Below are 22,234 nucleotides of genomic sequence, written 5' to 3' on the forward strand. Positions count from 1 at the left end.
TACACAAAGTAGTCCCATCGAAAGGACATTGCAAGGCATTGTATGTTTACTCAGAAGAAAGTCCTACTGTATTAAATGGGGCTTACTTCAAGGTAAGTGTGCAGTTACAATATTTGCCCTTGGCCTGCCTCTCTCTCTCTCTCTCTCTCTCTCACACACACACACACACACACACACACACACACACACACACACACACTTCAGGTTCTGTGAATGCTTTCAAGTTCTCTGTCCTCCTGCCTAGAACCAAATTTATAATATAACAATGTACGGGTAAATTCCCATCATTAATTTGATCAGCTAGTTCCATTTTTAAAGCATGTAATAAAAATGAGGGGTGGGGGGAGGATGTGTTTCATGAAATAAGAGCAGTGGGCATAGATCTGGGAAATCTGAGTTCAAATAACACCTTTAGACGAGAGCTAATGGGAGAATTTTTAAAAGAAACAACCTCTCTGCTTTGTCCCCATTTATAAAATAGCAGCATTAATAATTTACTTCACAGGGTTTGTGGGAGGAAAAAGGAAATGACGACTGCAAAGCACCTGTGCATTAAATGTGTCGTAGCAATTACCTCTCATAATAACAGGCTCTCATCCCTGGAATCTTTGAGGAAGTCTCAGATGACTCTTGCTAACACCTGATTTATACAGGTAGCATCAGTTACACAGGCAGCATCAGAATGAGGAGCAAGGGTAGCTCGGACAGGTGGGTGGGGAGTCGGTGGATAGGCAAACATCCCCTCAGAAAAGTAGTTTCTGTTTCAGAAATCTAACATGTGAGACACTTCTTGCCCACCCAGAAATGCCCGTTGCTTCTTATGTGCCCCCCACCTTGGTGCTTGTTTCTGCTGTCACCACTGATGAGGTGGCAGAGGGCAGGGGCAGTAGAATGAACTGTGCCACTTCAGACTGCAAGTGAGTGATCCTACTGGAGTGGATGAAACCTCTCTCCTTGCTGTGCTAGTTCTCTGTTGCAGGAAGAGTGTTTTTTGTTGTTGCTTGTTTTGTTTTTTTAGATTCCCATTCAAAACCAGAATCCACCAGTGGTGCAATCCATTCTGCCACCTTAGCATTCTACTCATTCATTCTTCTGCATAGGTAGACCTAATTGTGCCTCTGACTCTGCCCTCCCTGCTGTGTTCACACTATGGCTCTGTGTTTCCCAGAAACATCCTTCTGCTGATCTGTAGAGGATGCTGATCTTAGTCCCTGGATGCCTGGGACCAACAGAGAACGTTTTCCTTAAAAGAGAGATCTTTTACATTGAGCACTGTTACCTTTTCAAATACAAAAGCATCCTCCTTCCATACAGGGTTGACTGAGTTGGCATTCGGTGTCAGTTTGGTTCTGTATTTGCGTTTTGGGTCACCTGGAAGCCCAAACAACTCCACTTCGACATATGATCTCACACTGCGCTCTGAGAGGAACTGGCCAGAAATTATCTAGGAATAGAACAAAACAAGATCAGCTTTGTAGCAAATGAAACCCAGCTTCAATAACATCAATGTAGCTTCTCTTTGTCTGATCTATTTCTCCATAGTGCACTGTTTAAGTCCTTCTGACACATTTTCCACTAGTTCAAAGGTTCCCAACCGGTGGTACTCCAGATGTTGCTGAACTACAACTCCCATCTTCCCTGGCCACAATAAACTGTAGCTGAGAATGATAGAAGTTGTAGTTCAGCAACATCTGGAGTAGCACAGGTTGGGAACCCCTGCACTAGTTCATGTGTGTTTGTCTTATTTCCCTTTTCCTTTCCTTTATGGATTGATTTACATCAAGCTGCACAACCCTCCAGCTGCTGTTGAACTACAACTCCATAATCCCTAGTCACAGTGGCTAATAGTAAAGGATGATGAGAATTGTAGTCCAACATCTGCAGGTGGGCCAAAATTGTGCAGCCCTGATCTACATGTTCAAAAAAAGCATGCTACAGTGGTCCCTGGGACCAGGGTTTCTTAATCTTGGGCCCCCAGATGTTGTTGGACTACAACTCCCAGAATCCCCAGCCAAAAAGGCCATGTCTGGGGATTCTGGGAGTTGTAGTCCAACAACATCTGGGGGCCCAAGGTTAAGAAACCCTGCCTCGGACCATATTACTATGGAATACTATTGTAGGAATCACCTGACTGAATGTTCCAATGCACTGAAGTCTTCCTGTCCATGGAAAGCTGTTATGTCAGGGAGAAGAGTTCTAGCCTAGTCTTCTTCTTAACCTGCTAGATTTCTATGTGCAAGGAGTTGTATTTATTAGTGGTGAGTTGAAGCAGAGAGTGCTTTAAATTATCACTTATAACACCTGTGAAAATAACCTCCTTTCCAGCAATTTTTGCGGAAGTCTTAAAAGACACAAAAGATGTTGTGGATTCACAGTGACGTCAATGTGATGCACAAAGCATTGCCTCACTCTGAATTGGCTTTATTTGCCCCCAGTTACACTGTCACATAGCCTAACCCAGAGGTTACTAACTTTGGGTTCTCAGATGTTGTTGGACTACAATTTCCATCATCTCCAGCCACAGTTGAAGCCATTGTGGCTGGGGATTATTTATTTATTTAAAATATTTATACCCTGCCCCTCCAGTAAACTACTGCTTGGGGCGGCTCGCAACATTAATCACAACATCAATCACATTAAACATGATGGGAGTTGTAATCCCAAAACATCTAGTGACCCAATATTGGGAACCCCTGGCCTAATTGTTTGGCTATGTGATGACATCACTGTTCCAAGAAGACTGATATTTTTAAAAATGGAAATGAAGCAGCAGCCAAATTAGAGAAGAGAACAAGAGCAAGCAAAGAGAGCAAGGGGAGTTTCAGAGACAATCTCTGGCTCCTGGAAAGCACCGATCTTGCCCTGAAACTGGTCGAATATGAACATTTGGTGCAATCCTAGTTTTTCCATGGAGGAGCATTCAAACATGTTAACCCCACCTACATGTGAAATGCCATGGTCCCAGAAAGATTTATATCACATGATTTGTCTGAAGATATAAACTCAACTACATTGCCCTTGGCTCCTTTGGTAGTACCTGTGACATCCTCTAGGGATGTGTGAACCGGTTCAAATTTGAACCAGGGTGGTTCGGTTCAAATTCGAACCGAACCAGCCATCAGGTTCGAGCTGCAGGTTCGAATTCGAACCGAACCAGGGGGTGGTTCGATTCGAACTGGTTAGAACCAGTTCAGACATCCAAAAATTTGTAGGATGGTAGCTGGCACCCAGGGGTACCTGCCACCCAAACCCCAAAGCAATCGGACACTCATACGATTTTTTATGAATTTTTGAAATTTATTTATATTTTTTTCTCATAGGGTATAATGGGACTCGAACCAGGCCATTATACCTTATTGTGGAGCACCCATGGGTGCCAACAACCACCCAAACCCTGAAGCAAACGGACAGTCCTACGATTTTTTATGAATATTTGAAATATTTTTAATTATTTTTCTCATAGAGTATAATGGGACCAGAACCAGTCCATATCACCTATTGTGGAGCACGTAGGGGCACAAAAGAGGGGTGGGTGGTAGACAGACAGGGATGCCTACCACCCACAAAACCCCAAGGTAATTGGACACTCCTCTGATTATTGGTGAATTGTTAAAGTATTTTTGTATTCCTCATAGAGAATAATTAGGATTGCAGCAAATGTATAGCTTCACGTTGGGGGGAAAGGGGTGTTGTAGAGTGGAGTGTGGTCGGTGGTAGTTCCTAGGGTGGGCAAGGAAGCTATCAGAATTATTTGAAAGGAATTGGGCAAAGGGCTGATTTTTAAGTGATTTTTGAAGTTTACGTGTCTTTAAGGTTTTTCTCCATAAAGAAGCATGGAGGTGTCAGCAAATGTATAGCTTCACGTCGGGGGGTGAAGGATATGGGGATATGGGCTGGTTCGGGTCCTATTATACTCTATGAGAACAATAATTAAAAATATTTCAAATATTCATAAAAAATCATAGGGGTGTCTGATTGCTTAGGGGCTTGCATGGTTGTTGGCACCCATGGGTGCTCCACAATAAGGAATAATGGGCTGGTTGGAGTCCCATTATATCCTATGAGAAAAAAATAAAAATAAATTTCAAAAATACATTAAAAATGTACGAGTGTCCGATTGCTTTGGGGTTTGGGTGGCAGGTACCCCTGGGTGCCAGCTACCATCCTACCAATTTCTGGGTGTCCAAACCAGTTCGAATTTGAACCGAACCAGGGGGAGTTTCGAGCAAAACCAAAACTGAACCACCCCCTCCTGGTTCGAACCTGGTTCGAATTCGAACCGAACCAGGCAAACTGGTTTTGTGCACATCCCTAACATCCTCTTTCTTCTCAGTGCTGCACCCGGAATTATTCAGTAAGGCAAATATTTATTTTTCATTTTTACATGGCTCATTACATCTAAACACTGAAAGAACTGAACACTACCCTTCTATAAAAGTCACCGTACATTTGGTTTTCACGAAGGGCCCTGCTGGCGATAAACATGCAGAGGCCCAGGTATTATACCCATAGTTCAAGGGTCGTAAGTCCAGGAGTAACTTGGTGGTTAGTACTTGCCGTTATTGACAATGTGCTTGCCACCACCACATCAATGCGATCCACGGAGAAAGGATCAAATTGCTTATCCTGGCGACGCATGAAGTCATGCTTGAGGAGGTAACCACTCTGCCCATTGAATTCAAATAGCGCCATGTTCTGCTGCATGGGGACATCTGTGGGAAGAACAGTCCAACTGGGATAAGCAAGGGTAGGAATGCCTGTAAGCAAGTATGTACATTTTGATGACAGATTAAATTGTGCTTCTGCAGCATCTTCCATCCTATCCATATATGTTACATAAAGAGATGAGCCCCTCCGTGCCCATGTGACAAAAGCTATTCATTCACACCTCCTTATAACTATGGGAACAGCCTTGTACCAAAAATTCCTGTGACATCTTGCAGACTCTCTGATTTATTGTGGCAAATGAAACTGGGTCAGCCTATGCAAAGCTGTAGCTATGAGAGAGATTGCAGGTGCTGCTTTGCGCCCTCAGGACCTCTCTACAGTTCATCATGACCGCAGGTCAGGGCTGCATCCAGGCATCTACACTGTGCTCTGACAAGCTGGGTCAGTGTTGTAAGAAGCATCTGGCATCATCATTTGCTGTACCAACAACGTATGGTGGAACTGCTATAGGCAGGCTGAAGTGCCGTGTCAGTACTGTCAGTGGCACCAGACTCCACTTCTTGAGAATTCCACACCTGGACTGTTGTACCTGCCCATTCTCTTTTGTATATCAGGAGAAATGCGTGGCTAGTCCCCTTGTCCCTTGATTAGACGGTTGTCTCTATTTACTGCCCTGAGTATGCTGCCTGCCCTGCCTTCCTTTGCTTCTGCAGCCTATCATTATAGTACTCATCCGGAAGTGTTGGCCCTATCTTCCTAGAAGTCCAGATTCTTTTATCTATTCTTCAGAGTTCCTGGTCCCCCCCTACCTAATTAACTTTCCCTGTCTCACCAGTTTTAAGGCGTTCTGACTTCTAGGGTGACCGTGTGTCTATACCAGGGATTCTCAACATTGGGTCCCCAGATGTTATTGGACTTCGATTCCCATAATCCCCAACCAAAGTTCACTGGGGCTGGGGATTATGGGATTTGAAGTCCAATAACGTCTGGGGACCCAACCCTGAGAATCCCTGGTCTATACAGTCAATTTTACAAGAGAAAAAGTCACCATGACGTGACTCATTCTTATCATTCTTGGGAATGTGTTAGATATATATTTAACCATATCTGAATAAACAGAAAAACTAACCTTTGGCATAATGTGGTTAAATATATCTGACCCCATGGAGGCACACTCATAAGAATGTGGGTGAATAAAAGGGAGAAGTCACCATGAAGTTTTCCACACCCGGCTTTTAACTCAAATCTCCTCCAGAATGGAGGGTGTTCATTCACATATCGGGCAGATTTATCCTGAAGTCTCTGTGAGCTATCGGGGAGCACTTCACAAACAATTCAGGTTTTTCCTTACACGTTAAGAGTATAGCCTGATCTATATCCGGGGTAAAAAAAAATCCACTTTTTGCGTCGGCTTTTTTGGGCAACTTCGGACTCACAGTAAAGCCTGCTGTCTGGGAAAGCTCTATGTGGTAATTTGTTCCTATCAAAAGTGACCTTGTAGAAGAGCCACCACAAATAATGACTTCCTGTAGTTTTAGTCCTCATTCTAGCTTTTTCTGAATTGCATGAACTCCCCCCACCCCTTTTACTCTCTATCTCCTTTAAAAAGTCTTTAAAGGTGCTCATGGTCCTTGGGCTCATCCCTGACACAAAAAGCAAATTCATGTACAGCCAGTTTCCAAACTATGCTTCTGCTGAAAGGGCTCTCTGTCTTTAAAACAGAAAAAAAAAATCCACTAAAGAACCAATAAAAACCAAAAGAATTAGGAAATACAAGTAGATAGGGAGAAAGAGGAGAACACATACAGGTGTTACAGGAAATAGCAAAGCAAATTTCTGGAAAATACATGCAAAATCATGAGAGTCAGAAAGTTAATAATAACGAAGCCCAAACCCAAACTGTAAGAAACTGTTCATCACTCACCTGTTGTCTGGAAATTTAATGCCGCCATTTGGCAGCCAACATTCCAGAACATCTGAGGCATGTAGTTAGAAGAGTCCATCCGAGTGCCTTTGGGATAAATTCGGCTCATCTGCCTCTTATTATAGCTGAAATTACTATATAGGAAACTTTGCAATATAAATGCCCTGGAAGTCGTTGATCGTTTTTTATGGGGGCAAGGGTTACTGGCATTTTATGAGAACAACAGTTGCACACATGTTGTAATAGAGAGCCCCTTTCTCTACTGGCTCCAGTACCACTTAACACACACTGTACTGAATAAGAGCATCTAAAGACACTTCACACATTTGACTTCCTATGTGGAAGTCACTTCTGTTTAGGAAACTGTACATAGATGATCACACCTGAGGATTATATGCACATTAATTTTATTGTTTTTATATTGTTTCATCTATTTTACTAATTTTGTGAGCTGCCCTGAGCACTGTTTGAAATAAAAATAAAATAAAATGTCTTTCGTTTCGTCTATACAGGTTAGAAAGGAATGCTTGAACGTAGCTCCACAGCACATGGATTCTTCTAGTCCAAACCCATGTCATAAAAATCAGGCACTCAATTGCTCCCTATCAACCTTTGCAACCCTGACCTCAGTGTGGCATAAAGAGCAAACAGATTCTTCACAGCTCCATTGTCCACAGAGAAATAGCTCCATTTAACTCAAAACAGTCAAGCCAATCCATATGACAAGAAGTAGGCAAAAACTCCAGTCAATAGTCAACTAACCTGTGAAAAAATGCATTCTCCATCCCCAATATAGTAAAATGTCAAAGACTGACCCTTAGCAAAACTCAGCTGCAATGTCTTCCCGCTGAAATTTTACTGGGACATAACTTTGCACTACCCAACACCTTGTTCCTTGTTGTCAGGTTTCTCAGTCCCTTGCAATTGTTAATTGCAGGACACTGCAAAGGATTGTAATATTTTGACTGAATAAGGTCCTGTGGTGAAAGAGTTATCTAGAGTGATCGTGCTCATTTAAGGTTCAAACTCACTTATGGATGGAGTTCCATTATTCTTTCCTCTACATTTTTTTAACCCAAAGCACCTGACAAAGGCTGCACCTGAGTGGAAGAAGAAATAACCCCTTCTGTTGTTTTCCAGTGCAAAATCATCTTTTGAAAGCTGTGCCAGAACCTAAGGGGTCTACTCGGGGGTCAAATGGGCTGTAACCCAAAATTTGGCTTAAAATAAGCCAAATCTGGCAACAGAGCATTAAAAAAACCCTATAACAGGGTCAATACGGATCTCCTAAGAGTGCTTCCGTACATCCTGTGTTGTGACACCACAGTCCCTGCGCTGACACCAAGGTGCCGTTCACATTTCTGATTTCTTCTTTTGGATTTTATCATTGCGATATAGTGCTATAACGCTGCAAGTCCATTGCAGAAAAATAGCTGTATTTTCCCATTGTAGGTGTTCGAGATTGTGGGGGTCATTTTCAATAAGATCCTGCCAAGCCAAAGCATTTTACCCCATTGCAGCATGTAATCTGGAAAGTGCCCTGTAGGACAAAGATAGATATAGGGAAAATACAGAGACCTGGGTGCTTTCCAGACTAGCTGTTCATCAGCAGCAAAATGTCTCCATTTGGACAAGTCACATTCAAAACGTAAACAGCAGGGGGAGCAGTCTTGCAGCAACTAACAAACTTTAAAAACAGCAACTTTTCCACGCCGGAAATATGATGTCCTAGCTCTATATCACAGCGATTAAATTCGAAACAGAGTATTGGAAATATGAACAGTACCCTGCTGTCTGTGTAGGGACTGTGGTGTCATGACACAGGAAGTGTGGAAGCATACTTCTAAGATACGTCCTGACCCCGTTGCAGGGTCCAGTCTGGAAAGCGCCCTGGTATCTTTTCCCTCACAAGTGAAAAAGCTGTTTGAGGAGGGTGATCTTAAGCTGAATAAGGACTAAAAGGATTAAACAGCCTCTTTCTGCTTGCCTTCCTTCTGCTCAGACACAATCTGCCTCAGACTTCAAAAAAACAAAATGTGAGGGAAAGATGCAGAGTACTCTGCTTAATTTGTAGCTTAAGCCTACAATACAGAAACAAAAACTGATGCCATCTCAAAAGTCAAGCTCTGTATCCTGGTCCAGTAGGTGAAGGAACACAGGAGCGGTTACGCCAGGAATCTTCAGAAAACACATGAGAAAAATATTTTTTTGGGGTACTATGGTTGTTTTACTTAAGAAAATAGTAGAGAGAGTTGAAGTCACCTTAAGTGGTGCAGTGGGTAAATGTTTGACTAACAAGCAGAAGGTTGCCGGTTCAAATCCCCGCTGGTACTATATTGGGCAGCAGTGATATAGGAAGATGCTGAAAAGCATCATCTCATACTGTTTCCATCTTTAACATCTCAAAAGATTTTTTTAAAGAGAGTATAAAAGAGAATTCATACTTTCTCTAGGCTATTAGGTTCATTGTTGAATTGCTTTTAATGGAAAGTTATTCTCCCGAGAGTTTAACCTTGTCACAACGTAACAAAGCTGATACTATCTCTCTGGGAATCCCATCAACAGCAACTTGTATTCCATAAATGTGACATGTTCAGGAAAACTCAGTTTTGCATTAAGTCATGAAAGGTGCAGTCATCATCGTTTTTATTTCCAGTGAGCAAAATTCTGATTTGTGTGCCTAAGTGAGGCATAACATGGAATGCACTGTCTGATAAACAAGGAGTACTTATCATCAGACAGGTGCCTTCAAAAAGGATACTCTACAAACTGGATGGGAGATTTGGTCAGTAGCTCATAAGCCTTCATTTCGGTAAATGAGGAAACAACATAGCTTCGGTTCTTCTCTAGAAAAACAAGCAAAGGAAACATAAAACTCTCAATACATAGTTTCTAAATCTTCTTATTCAACCCTTTGTTTTCCCTATCAATCCCCACACTAGCATTCATAATTGAAGGCACTGCCTATGCATGCTTCTTTGACACTGAGCTGAAAGAAGATATAGATGGCCTTTGCTGGAGGCTGAGAGTCTAGCTAGATATTACTTTAAGAGCATGCTGGAATCTAGTGACTGGGACTCTTCACATTTTTCTTTTCTTTTACAGAAAGCAGAAGCAGCAGCCCCACCCATGCCCGGTCCATACTGGGTCCAAGACGTGAGGTTTTTCCCCATTTGTGTTCTTTTCCCACTGAAAAATCATTCCCTCCTCCATCAAAGCTGCTATTAGCCTAGATTGGTAAAACTTACAGAACAGCTGCTGCCAGTAGACAGTATTGAACCTAGATGGACCAAAGGTCTGACTACATATAAAGCAGCTTCCTCAGCTATATGTTTTGTCAATTGGAGCAAACAGCAGCTGTAGGGGAGAAAGGGTTAAATAGCAGCTGAGGGGTGAAAGGGTTAAAACAAACTCTCAGCACCATAGTCTCAGTCTAGTTCAGGGGGCTCATGGTGCTCAAGGTAAAATAAAAAAATGTGGGAATCCCAATCACGGGATTCCAGCACAGTCTTAAAACAACTCATAGCTTGGTCCTGACTGTAGACCCTTTCCAGGCATGATAGTTTACCCAGAGTGACTGCAGAGGCATCACAGAAACATCAAGACAACATTATCCCAACCCTAGCAACCCTAGTGTTTGCATTGTGGGAGGAACCAGAGGACATTTGCTAACCAAAGTGACTGGTTAACTACATTTATTGTCCTAGCAGGCATGCCAATTGTACGTGTTTTGCAGCACAATCACTCTGCTAGTTTCATGGGGCACCTAGTGGATAGTTCCCATGCCATCACTGCAAGGTGCTTCACTGTATACTTTCCCCACTGACTCATGCCATTTCTATTCTTCCCCCACCACCCCACCCTTTCTTCTTTACAGTATGGGCACATCCTGCTTACTTATATCTCCTGATTCTGGAGGCACGTAGTGTAGAAGACCTTGCCTCATAGAGCAGAGGCCTCCTTTGATAATGTGACAGTGGGCCACTATTTATGTGTGAGGAGGCTCTGAGGGGCTTCTTCAGCACTGCTGAACCTTTTGGAACTGTTGAAACCCACTGAATTCTGGGATGTTTGAAGATGGAATTAGAGCTCCAGAATCAGGAAGGGGGCAGAATACTTGGTGGTCACTGTGGTGATCTATCTGCATCTGCTGAACCTTTTTTCAAGTGGAATCAGCTGGTTTCCCCCATCTCCAATATTTTTCGAAAATCAGTTTCTTTTGTAGCAAAGGCATAATCATAAGTTGCTCTTTGTTCAGATTCCAGACTATGTGGAAATTTCTTTTCCTGTTATTTCTTCACCTGGAGGAGTTCATGCAGCAGGAAACAGTACACATTTGTATTTCATGGAAATGTATGAGGGCTCATAAGCCTCTAGCTTTTTTTCTTTTCTTTTTTTGCTTGACACTGATTCACTTGGAGTCAAATTTGGAGGGACAAGTTCTGTATTGCATCAGGTTTTTGCATTAGTTCCATAAGTCCTCTCAAGGTCACTCAATACTTGGTCCAAATGCATGAGTGCTTTGACAGACTTTGGCAGATGTAATGAAAGCACAGAACATGATGCATGGTTTCAAGTACACAATCTTCTCCCTCTTCAAAGAGCATGATGATAGCTATTGCAGAGGAGATACAGACAGGGACAAATTCAGCTCTTAGTCACTCCAGAGGACTCACCCCTGAGCTACACTGACAGCAGGGAAATGTCTCTGAGTTTAGACAGCTGTACTGAACAAAAGTTGACCCACTGGTTGCAAATACCTACTGAGCGTCAGGATTCACTTCTCTGCCCAGCCCTGCCTTCAAATGCTGGCTTGCCTAAGGCCACTAGACCTTCCCTGATCCCAGTTGCACGGGAGTAATGGCAGGAGAGAGGGCATGCCCTCAACTCCTGCCTGTGTCTTCCAGCGGCATCTGGTGGGCCACTGTGCAAAACAGGCTGCTGGACTAGATGGGCCTTGGGCCTGATCCAGCAGGGCTGTTCTTATGGTCTTATGTTCAGTCCCCCAAAAGTATCTATAAAAAGAAGTGGCTGGCCAGCATCTCCAGGTACAGTTCCCTGGCTGTGCTTGAAGCCTGTTCTGCTTCTGCTTCTGTTCCTCTGCTTGGATCCTTCTTGAACCCATGCATCTTCTGTGTTCTACTTGGTCAACCCACCCCCACACCCTTTATCTGTTAGCTGAGACTATGTCATAGCCCAGGATTCAGGATCCCCTTTCTGGAGATAAGGCAGACAGTTCAGGGGAGCAGACAGGAGGGCAAGAACCTACAGCCCAGACCCCAGATGACCCCATGCCACTTGGACCTCCCAGACCAGGAGATCTGGGGGAACCCAAGTCAGCACCTCTATCACAACCTGCCTTCATCCTCCAATTCAGAGGAATCCTCTGAGGACCTGCTAGTATTAGCTGAGCTGCCCCCACCTCCTGCAATCACTAGAGCCAGTTATTATGAAATTGGGCAAGGCCCCTTTAAGAAACAAACCCTTTCCTAGGGGAGGGGAGGGGCAAAGTCACTGCTGAGCAGCTGCCTTAAAAGCCAGAAGTCTGCTTTAAGAAACTCCTGGAGCAAACACTCTGTTAAGGTTGTAATACCCGGCTCCTGCTTGCTGATAATTGAGGTTCTCATGCTTGGCCCTTGAAGTTGTCCAAGATTGGTGGTGCTCCTGGATCCTTACCTTGGGGGTGACCCTGGCTCAGCCCAGAGTAGCTGGGCACCCACAAACTTCTGAGTACCGCTGCCCTAGGTGAAGAGCCCCCAACAGTACAGATTGGAGCGTCTCTCTGGGCAGTAAAGGGTTTCCATCCACCCAGGCTGACCACCGGTTTTCCTTGATAGGAATGGCTACAGAGTCTTCCTGTTCAGGCAGGGACCTTGTGTGGGCAATGATTATCTTCCTTGGCTCTTCCTTGTTCTGACTACTTAGGACCTCTTGGCACTGATGCATGGTTTGCAACTAACTCTTGGTTCCTGGCTCCTGGTTCTCTCTCACAGCTGCCTGTGGCTCAGTTCTGACAACCCTGATCTACATCTGACTTGGCTGCCCTAATGCTAAGTGAGCTCTATGACTTGTCCCATTAGCTAAGCAGGGTCTGCCCTGGTTGCATATGAATGGGAGACTTGATGTGTGAGCACTGTAAGATATTCCCCTTAGGGGATGGAGCCACTCTGGGAAGAGCAGAAGGTTAAGAGCAGTCCTGCTGGATCAGGCCCAAGGCCCATCTAGTCCAGCATCTTGTTTCACACAGTGGCCCACCAGATGCTACTGTAAGCCTACAGGCAGGAAGCAGGGGCGTAACAAGGCTGGAGTGGGCCCAGAGACAAAATTTTAAAATGGGCCCCTCGCTGATACACACACACACACACACACACACACACACACACTTACTTCATAATATATCGTCATGTGACTTGCCTCTGGGGGGCCCCTCAAGGCTTGGGGGCCCCCAGGCAGCCGCCTCCCCTTGCCTAATAGTAGTTTCGCCCCTGGGCAGGAGTTGAGAGCATGCCCTTTCTCCTGCTGTTACTCCCCTGCAACTGGTAATTGCAGGGGAGTAACAGGTTCCAAAGTGGCACAGTGGGGAAATTCTTGACTAATAAGCAGAAGGTTGCCGGTTTGAATCCCACTGGTATCGGGCAGCAGCGATACAGGAAGATGCTGAAAGGCATCATCTCCTACTGCACGAGAGGAGGCAATGGTAAACCCTTCCTATATTCTACCAAAGAAAACCACTGGGCTCTGTGGGTGCCAGAAGTGGAAATAGACTTGACGGCACACTTTAATTTAACAGGTTCCAAGTTCCCTCCCCGGTGTCTCCAAGATAGGGCTGAGAGAGATTCCTGCCTGCAACCTTGGAGAAGCCGCTGCCAGTCTGTGCAGAAAATACTGAGCTAGATGGATGTATGGTCTGTCAGCTGCCTATGTTCCTATGTAAGTACACCATACTGGCTCTCATGTTAGCCACCCAGAGAACAATTTGTTATGGGGCAGCTAACAAATAAAGTTGTTTGTTATTATTATTTATTATTTCTTGTTTACACAGTCAGACACGTGTTATTGACTGGTTTGTTTTATCCAGACATCGAGTCCTTCCCAAGGACCTGGGATGGATGAATTTTATTCTCAATATTGTTGTTGCTGTTATTATAGATATCATCACAGAATATAGGCTGTTCCCAGTAAAGTTGCTTTTTGTAACTGGCTGGTGGTGATTTCTGTGGCCCCTATGGTGTTGAGGTGCTCTTCAAGTTATTTTGGAATTGCACCTAGGGTGCCAATTACTACTGAGATTATTTTGGTCGTCTTCTGCCACAGCCTTTCAATTTCAATTTGTAGATCTCTGTATTTTGTGATTTTTTTCTATTTCTTCTATTCTGCTATCACCTGGTATTGCTGTCAATTATTTTGACTTGTTTTTCTTTCTTCTCGACTACAGTTATATCTGGTGTATTGTGTGGCAGATGTTTGTCTGTTTGTAGTCAGAAGTCCCATAATATTTTTGCATCTTCATTTCTACAACTTGTTCAGTTTTATGATCCCACCAATTTTTGGCTACAGGTAGCTTGTATTTTTTGCAGATGTTCCAGTGTATCATCCCTACTACCTTGTCATGCCTTTGTTTGTAGTCCGTCTGTGCATTCTTTTTACAACAGCTGATTAGGTGGTCCACTGTTTCATCTGCTTCTTTACAAAGGCGGCACTTGCTGTTTGTTGTTGATTTTTCAACTTTGGCTCTTATTGCATTTGTTCTTAGTGCCTGTTCTTGTGCAGCCAGTATTAAACCCTCTGTTTCTTTCTTCAAGTTGCCATTCTTAAGCCACTGCCAGGTCTTGGTGATATTTGATTTTCCAGTTATATTGTGCAAATATTGACCATGCAGTGGCTTATTTTTCCATTTTTCTTCTCAGTTCTTTACTTGTTCTTTCTTGCAGGCCTGCTTTGTTTCATTGGTGTATTATTATTATTATTACCCCATATTTATTTATATATTTGCATCTTGTTGTATATGCACAGATTGCATATTAATTCCTACACAGAATTGCTTTCAATGCAGAAATATTGTCATGTTTGAAATAGCTTAGGGGCCAGCTACATGTTACATGCAAATCTGTGTAACAAAACCCCAATTGCTGCCCCCCGCCACTTCTGGAGTGGATAATTTGAAACTGGAAAGCAGAGAGGGTGAAAGTGTTCCATGGCACCTCTCTAGGTTACATAGTGTTTGAAAAGCATGTAATGCAAGGCTGCACAACTTTGCCCCTCCAGCTGTTGTTGGACTATGACTTCCATGATCCCCAGCCACAATGACCCATAGTCAGGGGTAATGAGAGTTGTATTCCAACATCTGCAGGAGGGCCAAAGTGGTGCCACCTTGATGTAATGTGTAAAAAAGCCCTTGCAAGAGAGCAAGCAGATGCCAAGTTCCTGCAAATGCAAGCATAGTTAACATAGCTGACTCTTGGTCTACCTGAAAGCATTCAATTTAATGGGGAGAGAAAAATTGTCCTTACGTGCTGAGATTTCAAAACACTCAAATTTGATTGGCTGGATGTAATTAACCAGGCTAGACATTTCTTCATAAGCTGTCACTTCGAGACCTGCAGTACCCTAAGCAAAATTAGAACAGTTAGGGGAAGAGGCATTTCAGAAAAACGCAGATACATTGAACAGTTTGTATGAGCCCTAAGAGTGGTAGGAAGAATCCTAAAGAAGACTTTTACAATACTGTGTAGAAGAATTCAAAGCAGTAGTCAATGAGGACCACACAGTTTTCTCCCTGAGCAATTTTTGCTCTCTGCACTCCATGATGACTTTCTATTCAGTAAAGGTTCCCAAAGAATGCAACATGCACCCGATCCAGTCAGGGAGGCATATGCATACAGAAGCAGCCCTACTGATCAGCTGTTTGGGAGGGCAGTGTAGGGGGCAATATTTCATCTCTGTCCCAGTATCCTTCCCTAGAAGGCCCCATGGCTCACTGATGGAGCACATGCTCTGCAAGCAGAATGACCCAGGTAGAGTTGCCATGCCCCCTGGAATTCTGGGTTTCACCTGGATTTTAAGCATCTCACCCAGATTGCTTAGCCCACTCAGATTCGCTTGGATTTCAGCTTTCATTAAAACAAACAAACAAACAAACAAACCTAAGCTCTAGCCCTTGTAGAAGCAGAGTTATGGAGCAAAACGTGCAGTCACTATTCTGCTCAAAAATTATTTTCAAGCCAATTTACATAATATGCAAATTAGACACCTGGATTTGGAAAGCCAGAATATGGCAACCAGCTGACTTTTATGATCAGGTATCAGATGATGAGAAAGATCTCTGCAGGAGAGCTTGGAAAGCCGCTGCCAATCAGAAGAGACATTAATGGGCACATCTGATAGGACAGGGCTACACACACCATTGGACCGTGACCCATACAAATAATTATGGCCATGATATGATCTTATGGCTACTTTGCTGGGGCACAGCCCATTCATTTCAGCTGATCTTTCAGAGCAGCAGTACTGCTAGGACAAGGTCTTACATTTCCCAGCAACTTCCTGAAGGAGGAAATGATTAACATTCACTATTTAGTAAGAAAATAAAGGGATAGCAAGTTTAAACAAATCATTCAAAGTCTGCCAGTAACAACTTTTTCTAAAATCCTGCCTTCCAGTTAAGGAACTTTATCGCACACATCTAACATGGCAGAAAATTGGCTTAATATTAATCGTCTCATCATGGAGCAAGATTTTTGTAGCGCATATTAGTAGTACAGAATAAGCAGCTTTGCATTCAAACTCAGAGTACCATTCCCCAAAAAGCAGGGGAAGCACAAGGCCAGGGCTGCATAATTTTGGTCCTTTAGCTGCTTTTGGACTACAGCTCCCATCATCTCCAGCCATAGAAGAGGTCAATTGTGACTCAGGGATGATGGGAGTTGTAGTCCCACCTCTGCAGGAGGGCTGAAGTTGCGCAGCCCTACACAAGGCTATTCCTAAAGCCGCAGCTTTCATTCCTTGTCACTTAAAGAGAAAAAGATCCTCGGCAGAGGCAGAGCCCTTCAGAAGAGATCCCCAAACTAAGATACCAGAATGATAGTCTCCGAGCAGAAATGGCACACGAGAGCAGTAATCGTACCTCATCAGACTGCAGCTTTTCCATCTCTTCTTCATTCAAGGTTCCCAGGTCTCCCTGCACTTCGGGCACCTCTTCAGCCACCTCACCTGCCCTGGCTAATTGTTCAAAACATAATCAGTACACATTCATCCCCCCTCCCCCACCACACACACATTATTTCACATGAGGCATTACAATATAATATAACAGTAGAATATAAAATAACAGAAAAAAGAAAAACATTAATAATGTAATGAGGTCATTCACACAATCAAAACCTGAGGTCAACTACGCAATCAAAAACTGTGTTCTGCCCGAGTTTGGGAGCTGTGTGTGCTCCCTATTTCCGGTTGTGTGGAAGCAAGGCAGGAGCAAAACCTGGGAAGTTTTTCCTCTCCTACTTTGCTAATCCTAAGTGATAGGGAGACAGCAGAGCAGTGGGTTGCAGGAGTGCCACGTCGCATGCCAGAGGGTAGAAAGCGGGCAGAATCATGGAGGCAGGCAGCAAGAGTATGGCGGAATGCGGCAGCAGCAGGAGTAGCTGGCCAGCAAAAAAAGGGGAGGGGAGGGAGGCTCAGGCGACACCAGAGGCAGGGCGGAGATGTTCCTGAGATGCCTCTGTACGACTACACTACCCTGCCCAATTACAGCTCCGCCCCCAATTCCCTTGCTATCAGATGTGGGGATGGATACCGTTCCTTATCATCAAGAGATTTAAAATGTTTTGAGACATGATATTCTTTATGCTTCCTCCTATATGTCCCTGAATTCCTGTGTCCACACAGAAAGAACATCTCTCTTCCTTTCTTTTTTTATCTTCAAGCAAAGGAAGAAAAGCCATATAATAAATCTGGGATGTTGGAAGGTCTTTATGAATGAATAATTCTCCAAAAAGAGAACAGGAGTTAGCCTCAGAGAACAGATGAGCTCAGGTCAGACTAATCCAAAGATAACTGGATTTCATCAGACCTGTAGTCTGCATATGAATGCTCCAGATAGTAGTACCATCCCAGGGGAAACTAATGAATAGTAAAGTCAATATTAGTTTGGAGAGGCCTTTGAAACACTAATAAAACTTTAAGTGCCATTCTGTTCTAATATGAAAGTATCTTTTCATATTCAGAAGGAGAGCTGGACTTGTCCCCATAGCTAAGCAGGGTCTGCCCTGGTTGCATATGAATGGGAGACCTGATGTGTGAGCACTGTAAAAGATTCCCCTCAGGGGATGGAGCCGCTCTGGGAAGAGCAGAAGGTTCCAAGTTCCCTCCCTGGCTTCTCCAAGATAGGGCTGAGAGAGATTCCTGCCTGCAACCTCGGAGAAGCCGCTGCCAGTCTGTGAAGACAATACTGAGCTAGATGGACCAATGGTCTGACTCAGTATATGGCAGCTTCCTATGTTCCTATCCTTCTATTTGCATACTGAGCCATTTGACCTTTGTTAGAGCTTTAAGAAACTAACTCTCAGCTAGGCAACACCCAATTCCTATAAAACGTAACTTTTGAAGAAGCCTACAATAGATTCCTCAGAGCCTAACAATTATAGGCCAGTATAGTTGGGCAAGGTGACTGGGAGGGTGGTGGCCTCCCAGCCCTAGGTAATCTTGGAAGATACAGATTACGTTTCAAACTGGCTTTCAGGCAGGCTATGGGGTTGATAGTACCTTCGTCAGCCTGATGATCTCCAACTGGGAACTGAAAGAGGGAGTGTGACTCTGCTGATCATTTTGAATCTCTCAGTGACTTTCAATACCATTGACCATGGGATCCTTCTGGATTGTCTGTGGGGGTTGGAAGTAGGATGCACTTCCACTCCTATCTCTCAAGGCGATTCCAGATGGTGTCGCTTGGAGGCTATTCCTTCTCTAAATGAGCGGGTTTATGTGGTGTTCCACATGAAACTGCTGGGGGAGAGCAGGAGATTTTGTGCTGGGTGTTATCAGCATGCTGATGACACCCAAATCTATTTCTCCATGTCATCTTCATCAGGGAATGACATAACTTCCCTAAATGCCTGCCTGCCTGCTGTAATGGGCTGGATGAGGGAGAACAAATTTAAGCTGAATCCAAGTAAGATGGAGGTACTTATGGTGGGGGTTGTAACTCAGGAGATGGTTTAGACCTGCCTGTTCTGGAAGGGGTCACACTCCCTCAGAAGGAACAGGTCTGGGAGTACTTCTCGACCTTGGCCTCTCTATGGTTTCTCACACTGAGGCAGTGGCCAGGGGTACTTTTTATTAGCTTAGGATGACAGGCCAGCTATGACCATTTTTGCAGGAGCGTAAACTAAAAACAGTGGTACATGTACAGGTAGCCTCCAGACTTGACTACTGCATTGTGTTCTATGTGGGGCTGCTTTTGTATGTAGTCCAGAAACTGCTGTTGGTACAAAATGCAGCAGTCAGGTTGGTCTCCGGGGCAACCCAAAGAGACCACATTATTTTATTTATTGTTAGATTTATTTATTATTCCTATTTTAAAAGCATTACACTGGCTGCCCATACATTTCCAGGCAAAATATAAAGTGCTGGTGATTATCTATAAAGCCCGGCCTAAATGGCTTGGGTCCATGGTATTTAGGAAAGCATCTTGCCCTTCAGGACCCCCACCACTTATTGAGATATTTGGGAGAGTCTGGCAGCAGCTGCCACCAGCTCACCTGGTGACGACTCAAGATTGGGCCTTTTCTATAGCTGCCCTGAGGCTCTGGAACAAACTCCCTGTTGTTGTAAAAGGATCTCCATCTCTTACAGGCTCAACACACATTTATTTCACCAAGCCTTTGATCAGCTGTAAGTTACATAGGAACATAGGAAGCTGCCATATACTGAGTCAGACCATTGGTCTATCTAGCTCAGTATTGTCTTCACAGACTGGCAGCGGCTTCTGCAAGGTTGCAGGCAGGAGTCTCTCTCACCCCTATCTTGGAGATCCCACCATGCCAGGGAGGGAACTTGGAACCTTCTGCTCTTCCCAGAGCGGCTCCATCCCCTAAGGGGAATATCTTACAGTGTTCACACTTCTAGTCTCCCTTTCATATGCAACCAGGGTGGACCCTGCTTAGTTAAAGGAACAAGTCATGTTTGCTACCAAAGACCAGCTCTCCTCTGTTGGTTTTTATTGTTGTTTTGCTGTTTTATATTGTTTTAATATAATTAATATAATTAAATTTTGTTGTGAGACACACCCCGAATAGTAGTGTGCTGAAGGGGTGGAGGTCTAAACATATCAAATAATTAATTAATTGGGGTTTTGAATGAATGAATGAGTGGAAATCCTTATAACTGTTTTAATTTGGTTTTAATTCTGGTTTTATCATTTGCTTTGTAAACTGCCATGACATGTTGGCATGTGGCAGTATAGAAAAGCAAGCAATCAATCAAATATGGTCCTACCTGTGCTGTCCCCCTCTATCGGTGTGGGCTGGTCAGTAACTTCCTCCTCCAGACTCCTCCCTTTCTTCAAAGTGTCCTGCTGGTTCTCGCCGGACATGAACTGGTTCTTCTTGTTCTTAATCAAGATTTTCCCCATGAGTTCCTGGGGGCTTGGCAGTGGAACTCCTGGTTTTAGCTGCCGGGGGCAGGAGCAGAGAGAGGAGAGTCATATAAATGCAGAGTTTATGCCTTTGTATGACTTCTCTCCCTGGAGAGGAGATATGAGGCAAGGTGAGGCAGTTGCCTCAGGCAGCAGATTATTAGGGCAGCAGCTGGATGGCAAAAATAAGAGCAGTTATTTGGGAGTAACGTGGTCTTTGTGAGCCCTGCAAAGAGTGCCTCTCCTCACTCTCCTTGCAAAACTTGCAAGACGTATGAGGAAAGGCATGGAGGCCCTTGGCACCTTCCTTCCTCCCCACCCCCACACAACTTTCAAAGCTTGCGAGGTCTGGTTTTGAAAGGAGCCTGGCCTCCACATGGAACGTGGGATCAGGTGGCATTTGGCTTCCCACTTAGACACCACAGTATCTTGGGCCGCCCCTGCCTCTTACCAAGCTGCAATGCCAACTGCCAAGACTATGCTTCCCCAAAGCCAACGTTTGATTGCTTGATGGTTTGAAAAACTGACCAAATATGCAAAATGCAATAAATCTGAATCAATAAAAATATAACTATATGTCTCAATAAAACTAATACAAAATGATCATTGAGATACTCTCTGTTGCCAGACACATTTTGGCTATATCAAGTCTTCTTCAGTGGCAATTGTCTACTCTTTGTCTCCACCCAACATTAGGATTGAACTGCTGCTGACTTCTCCCTTCAATGTCTGGAAACAACACAAGAGGGATCAGATGCTGGCAAAATCATGGCATATTTCATCTTCTAATTAAAACATGATACTGGGAGCATTCATCCATACTTCTCCCATTTCATCAGCGAATTTGGAATGAATGATTGGGCTTTCCAGTTGGACACAGAGAGTATCTCAATGATCATTTTGTATTAGTTGTTTTGAGACATGTCATATTTTTATTGATTCAGATCTGTTATAGTTTGCATATTTTGACAGTTTTTCAAACCATACAATTTTATTACTACTATATTAAAATATTCATATATAATATTTGGATTCTTTTTTGATGTTTGGATATATTGGTGAATGCAAACAGAGTTGTTTTCTTTTGCTTGCTTGATGTCATCATCCCATATAGCCATTTAGCATCCTCCTTCACTTACTGGAAATTTTTCCAGTGGTTCGGTCAGCAGCATGTCCCCAAATATGGTTCTGCAGTACTCAGCCATCTTCGCCTGCTGCCTGGGCCTATAACAAAAATACAGCACAAGACACAAACAAGGTGAACCTTGATAGCCGCACTGAAGACTGACATCATCCCTGTTCCACACCAAAAGATCCGTCCTTGTTAGAGTACACATGACTGGCTCAAATTTGCTGACCCAGCAGGGAAATTACCATCATCCCCTGCTTCTGTCATCATATACGAAGCAGCTTAACAGCACCACACAAAATTATTAGCAGTTAGTCCTAAATACTAGCATCTTCTTTTCACTATTAAGTTCATAATGTAATTCTCACACGATTGTGCTCCATACTAGTTAACTGGAATGAAATGCCATTAAAAAGGGGGGGGGGAGAGGGACCACTCCAAGGTGTTAAGAAAGATTATATTGGCACAGCTGTGCCAGTATATTTAAGATGAGGAGTGTTTTCAACATCCTGCCATATGCTGAATGTACAAGAAGCACAGAGAGCCTTTGTAAACAATGTACCAAGAAACACCTGGTTCTTGGTAATTATTCAGTTTTCAGATGTGCAGATTGGCCACTTTTGTAGCAACTCATACATACACACACACGTGTGTGTGTGTGTGTGTGTATCTCCCCACACACATTCAGATGTCACTCTGCATACAGCCACATGTCCCCAGAGACAATAATGACTGAGCAGGGCTACAATGGTAGTGTCACTTAGAACTCTGCAGATTTTCTTTTTGCATGCCACTGCAGCAGCAACTACTGTGACTTGTCCTCTAAGTCAATTAGACTCCTAGTCTCCTGTGATTTGTCCCCTAGTCAACTGCAGCAGCA

The 22,234-nt window shown here is 43.8% G+C and overlaps 1 protein-coding gene across 3 annotated transcripts in view; it reads right to left on the reverse strand.

Moving 5' to 3' along the window:
* PLCB2 (phospholipase C beta 2) overlaps window positions 1-22,234 on the reverse strand; it is a 122,934-nt gene that overhangs the window by 39,674 nt on the left and 61,026 nt on the right. For all 3 annotated transcript variants that reach the window (XM_053283116.1, XM_053283115.1, XM_053283114.1), the window contains exons 13-20: window positions 21,365-21,449; window positions 20,087-20,261; window positions 16,716-16,810; window positions 15,103-15,199; window positions 9,354-9,438; window positions 6,593-6,717; window positions 4,558-4,712; window positions 1,280-1,444 (exon numbers count right to left, since the gene is read on the reverse strand). In XM_053283116.1, coding sequence (XP_053139091.1) covers window positions 1,280-1,444; window positions 4,558-4,712; window positions 6,593-6,717; window positions 9,354-9,438; window positions 15,103-15,199; window positions 16,716-16,810; window positions 20,087-20,261; window positions 21,365-21,449 — 982 coding nt within the window. The remainder of the gene's footprint in view (window positions 1-1,279; window positions 1,445-4,557; window positions 4,713-6,592; window positions 6,718-9,353; window positions 9,439-15,102; window positions 15,200-16,715; window positions 16,811-20,086; window positions 20,262-21,364; window positions 21,450-22,234) is intronic.

The sequence above is a fragment of the Hemicordylus capensis genome, chromosome 1 (assembly GCF_027244095.1).
Source record: "Hemicordylus capensis ecotype Gifberg chromosome 1, rHemCap1.1.pri, whole genome shotgun sequence".
Lineage (NCBI taxonomy): Eukaryota > Metazoa > Chordata > Lepidosauria > Squamata > Cordylidae > Hemicordylus > Hemicordylus capensis.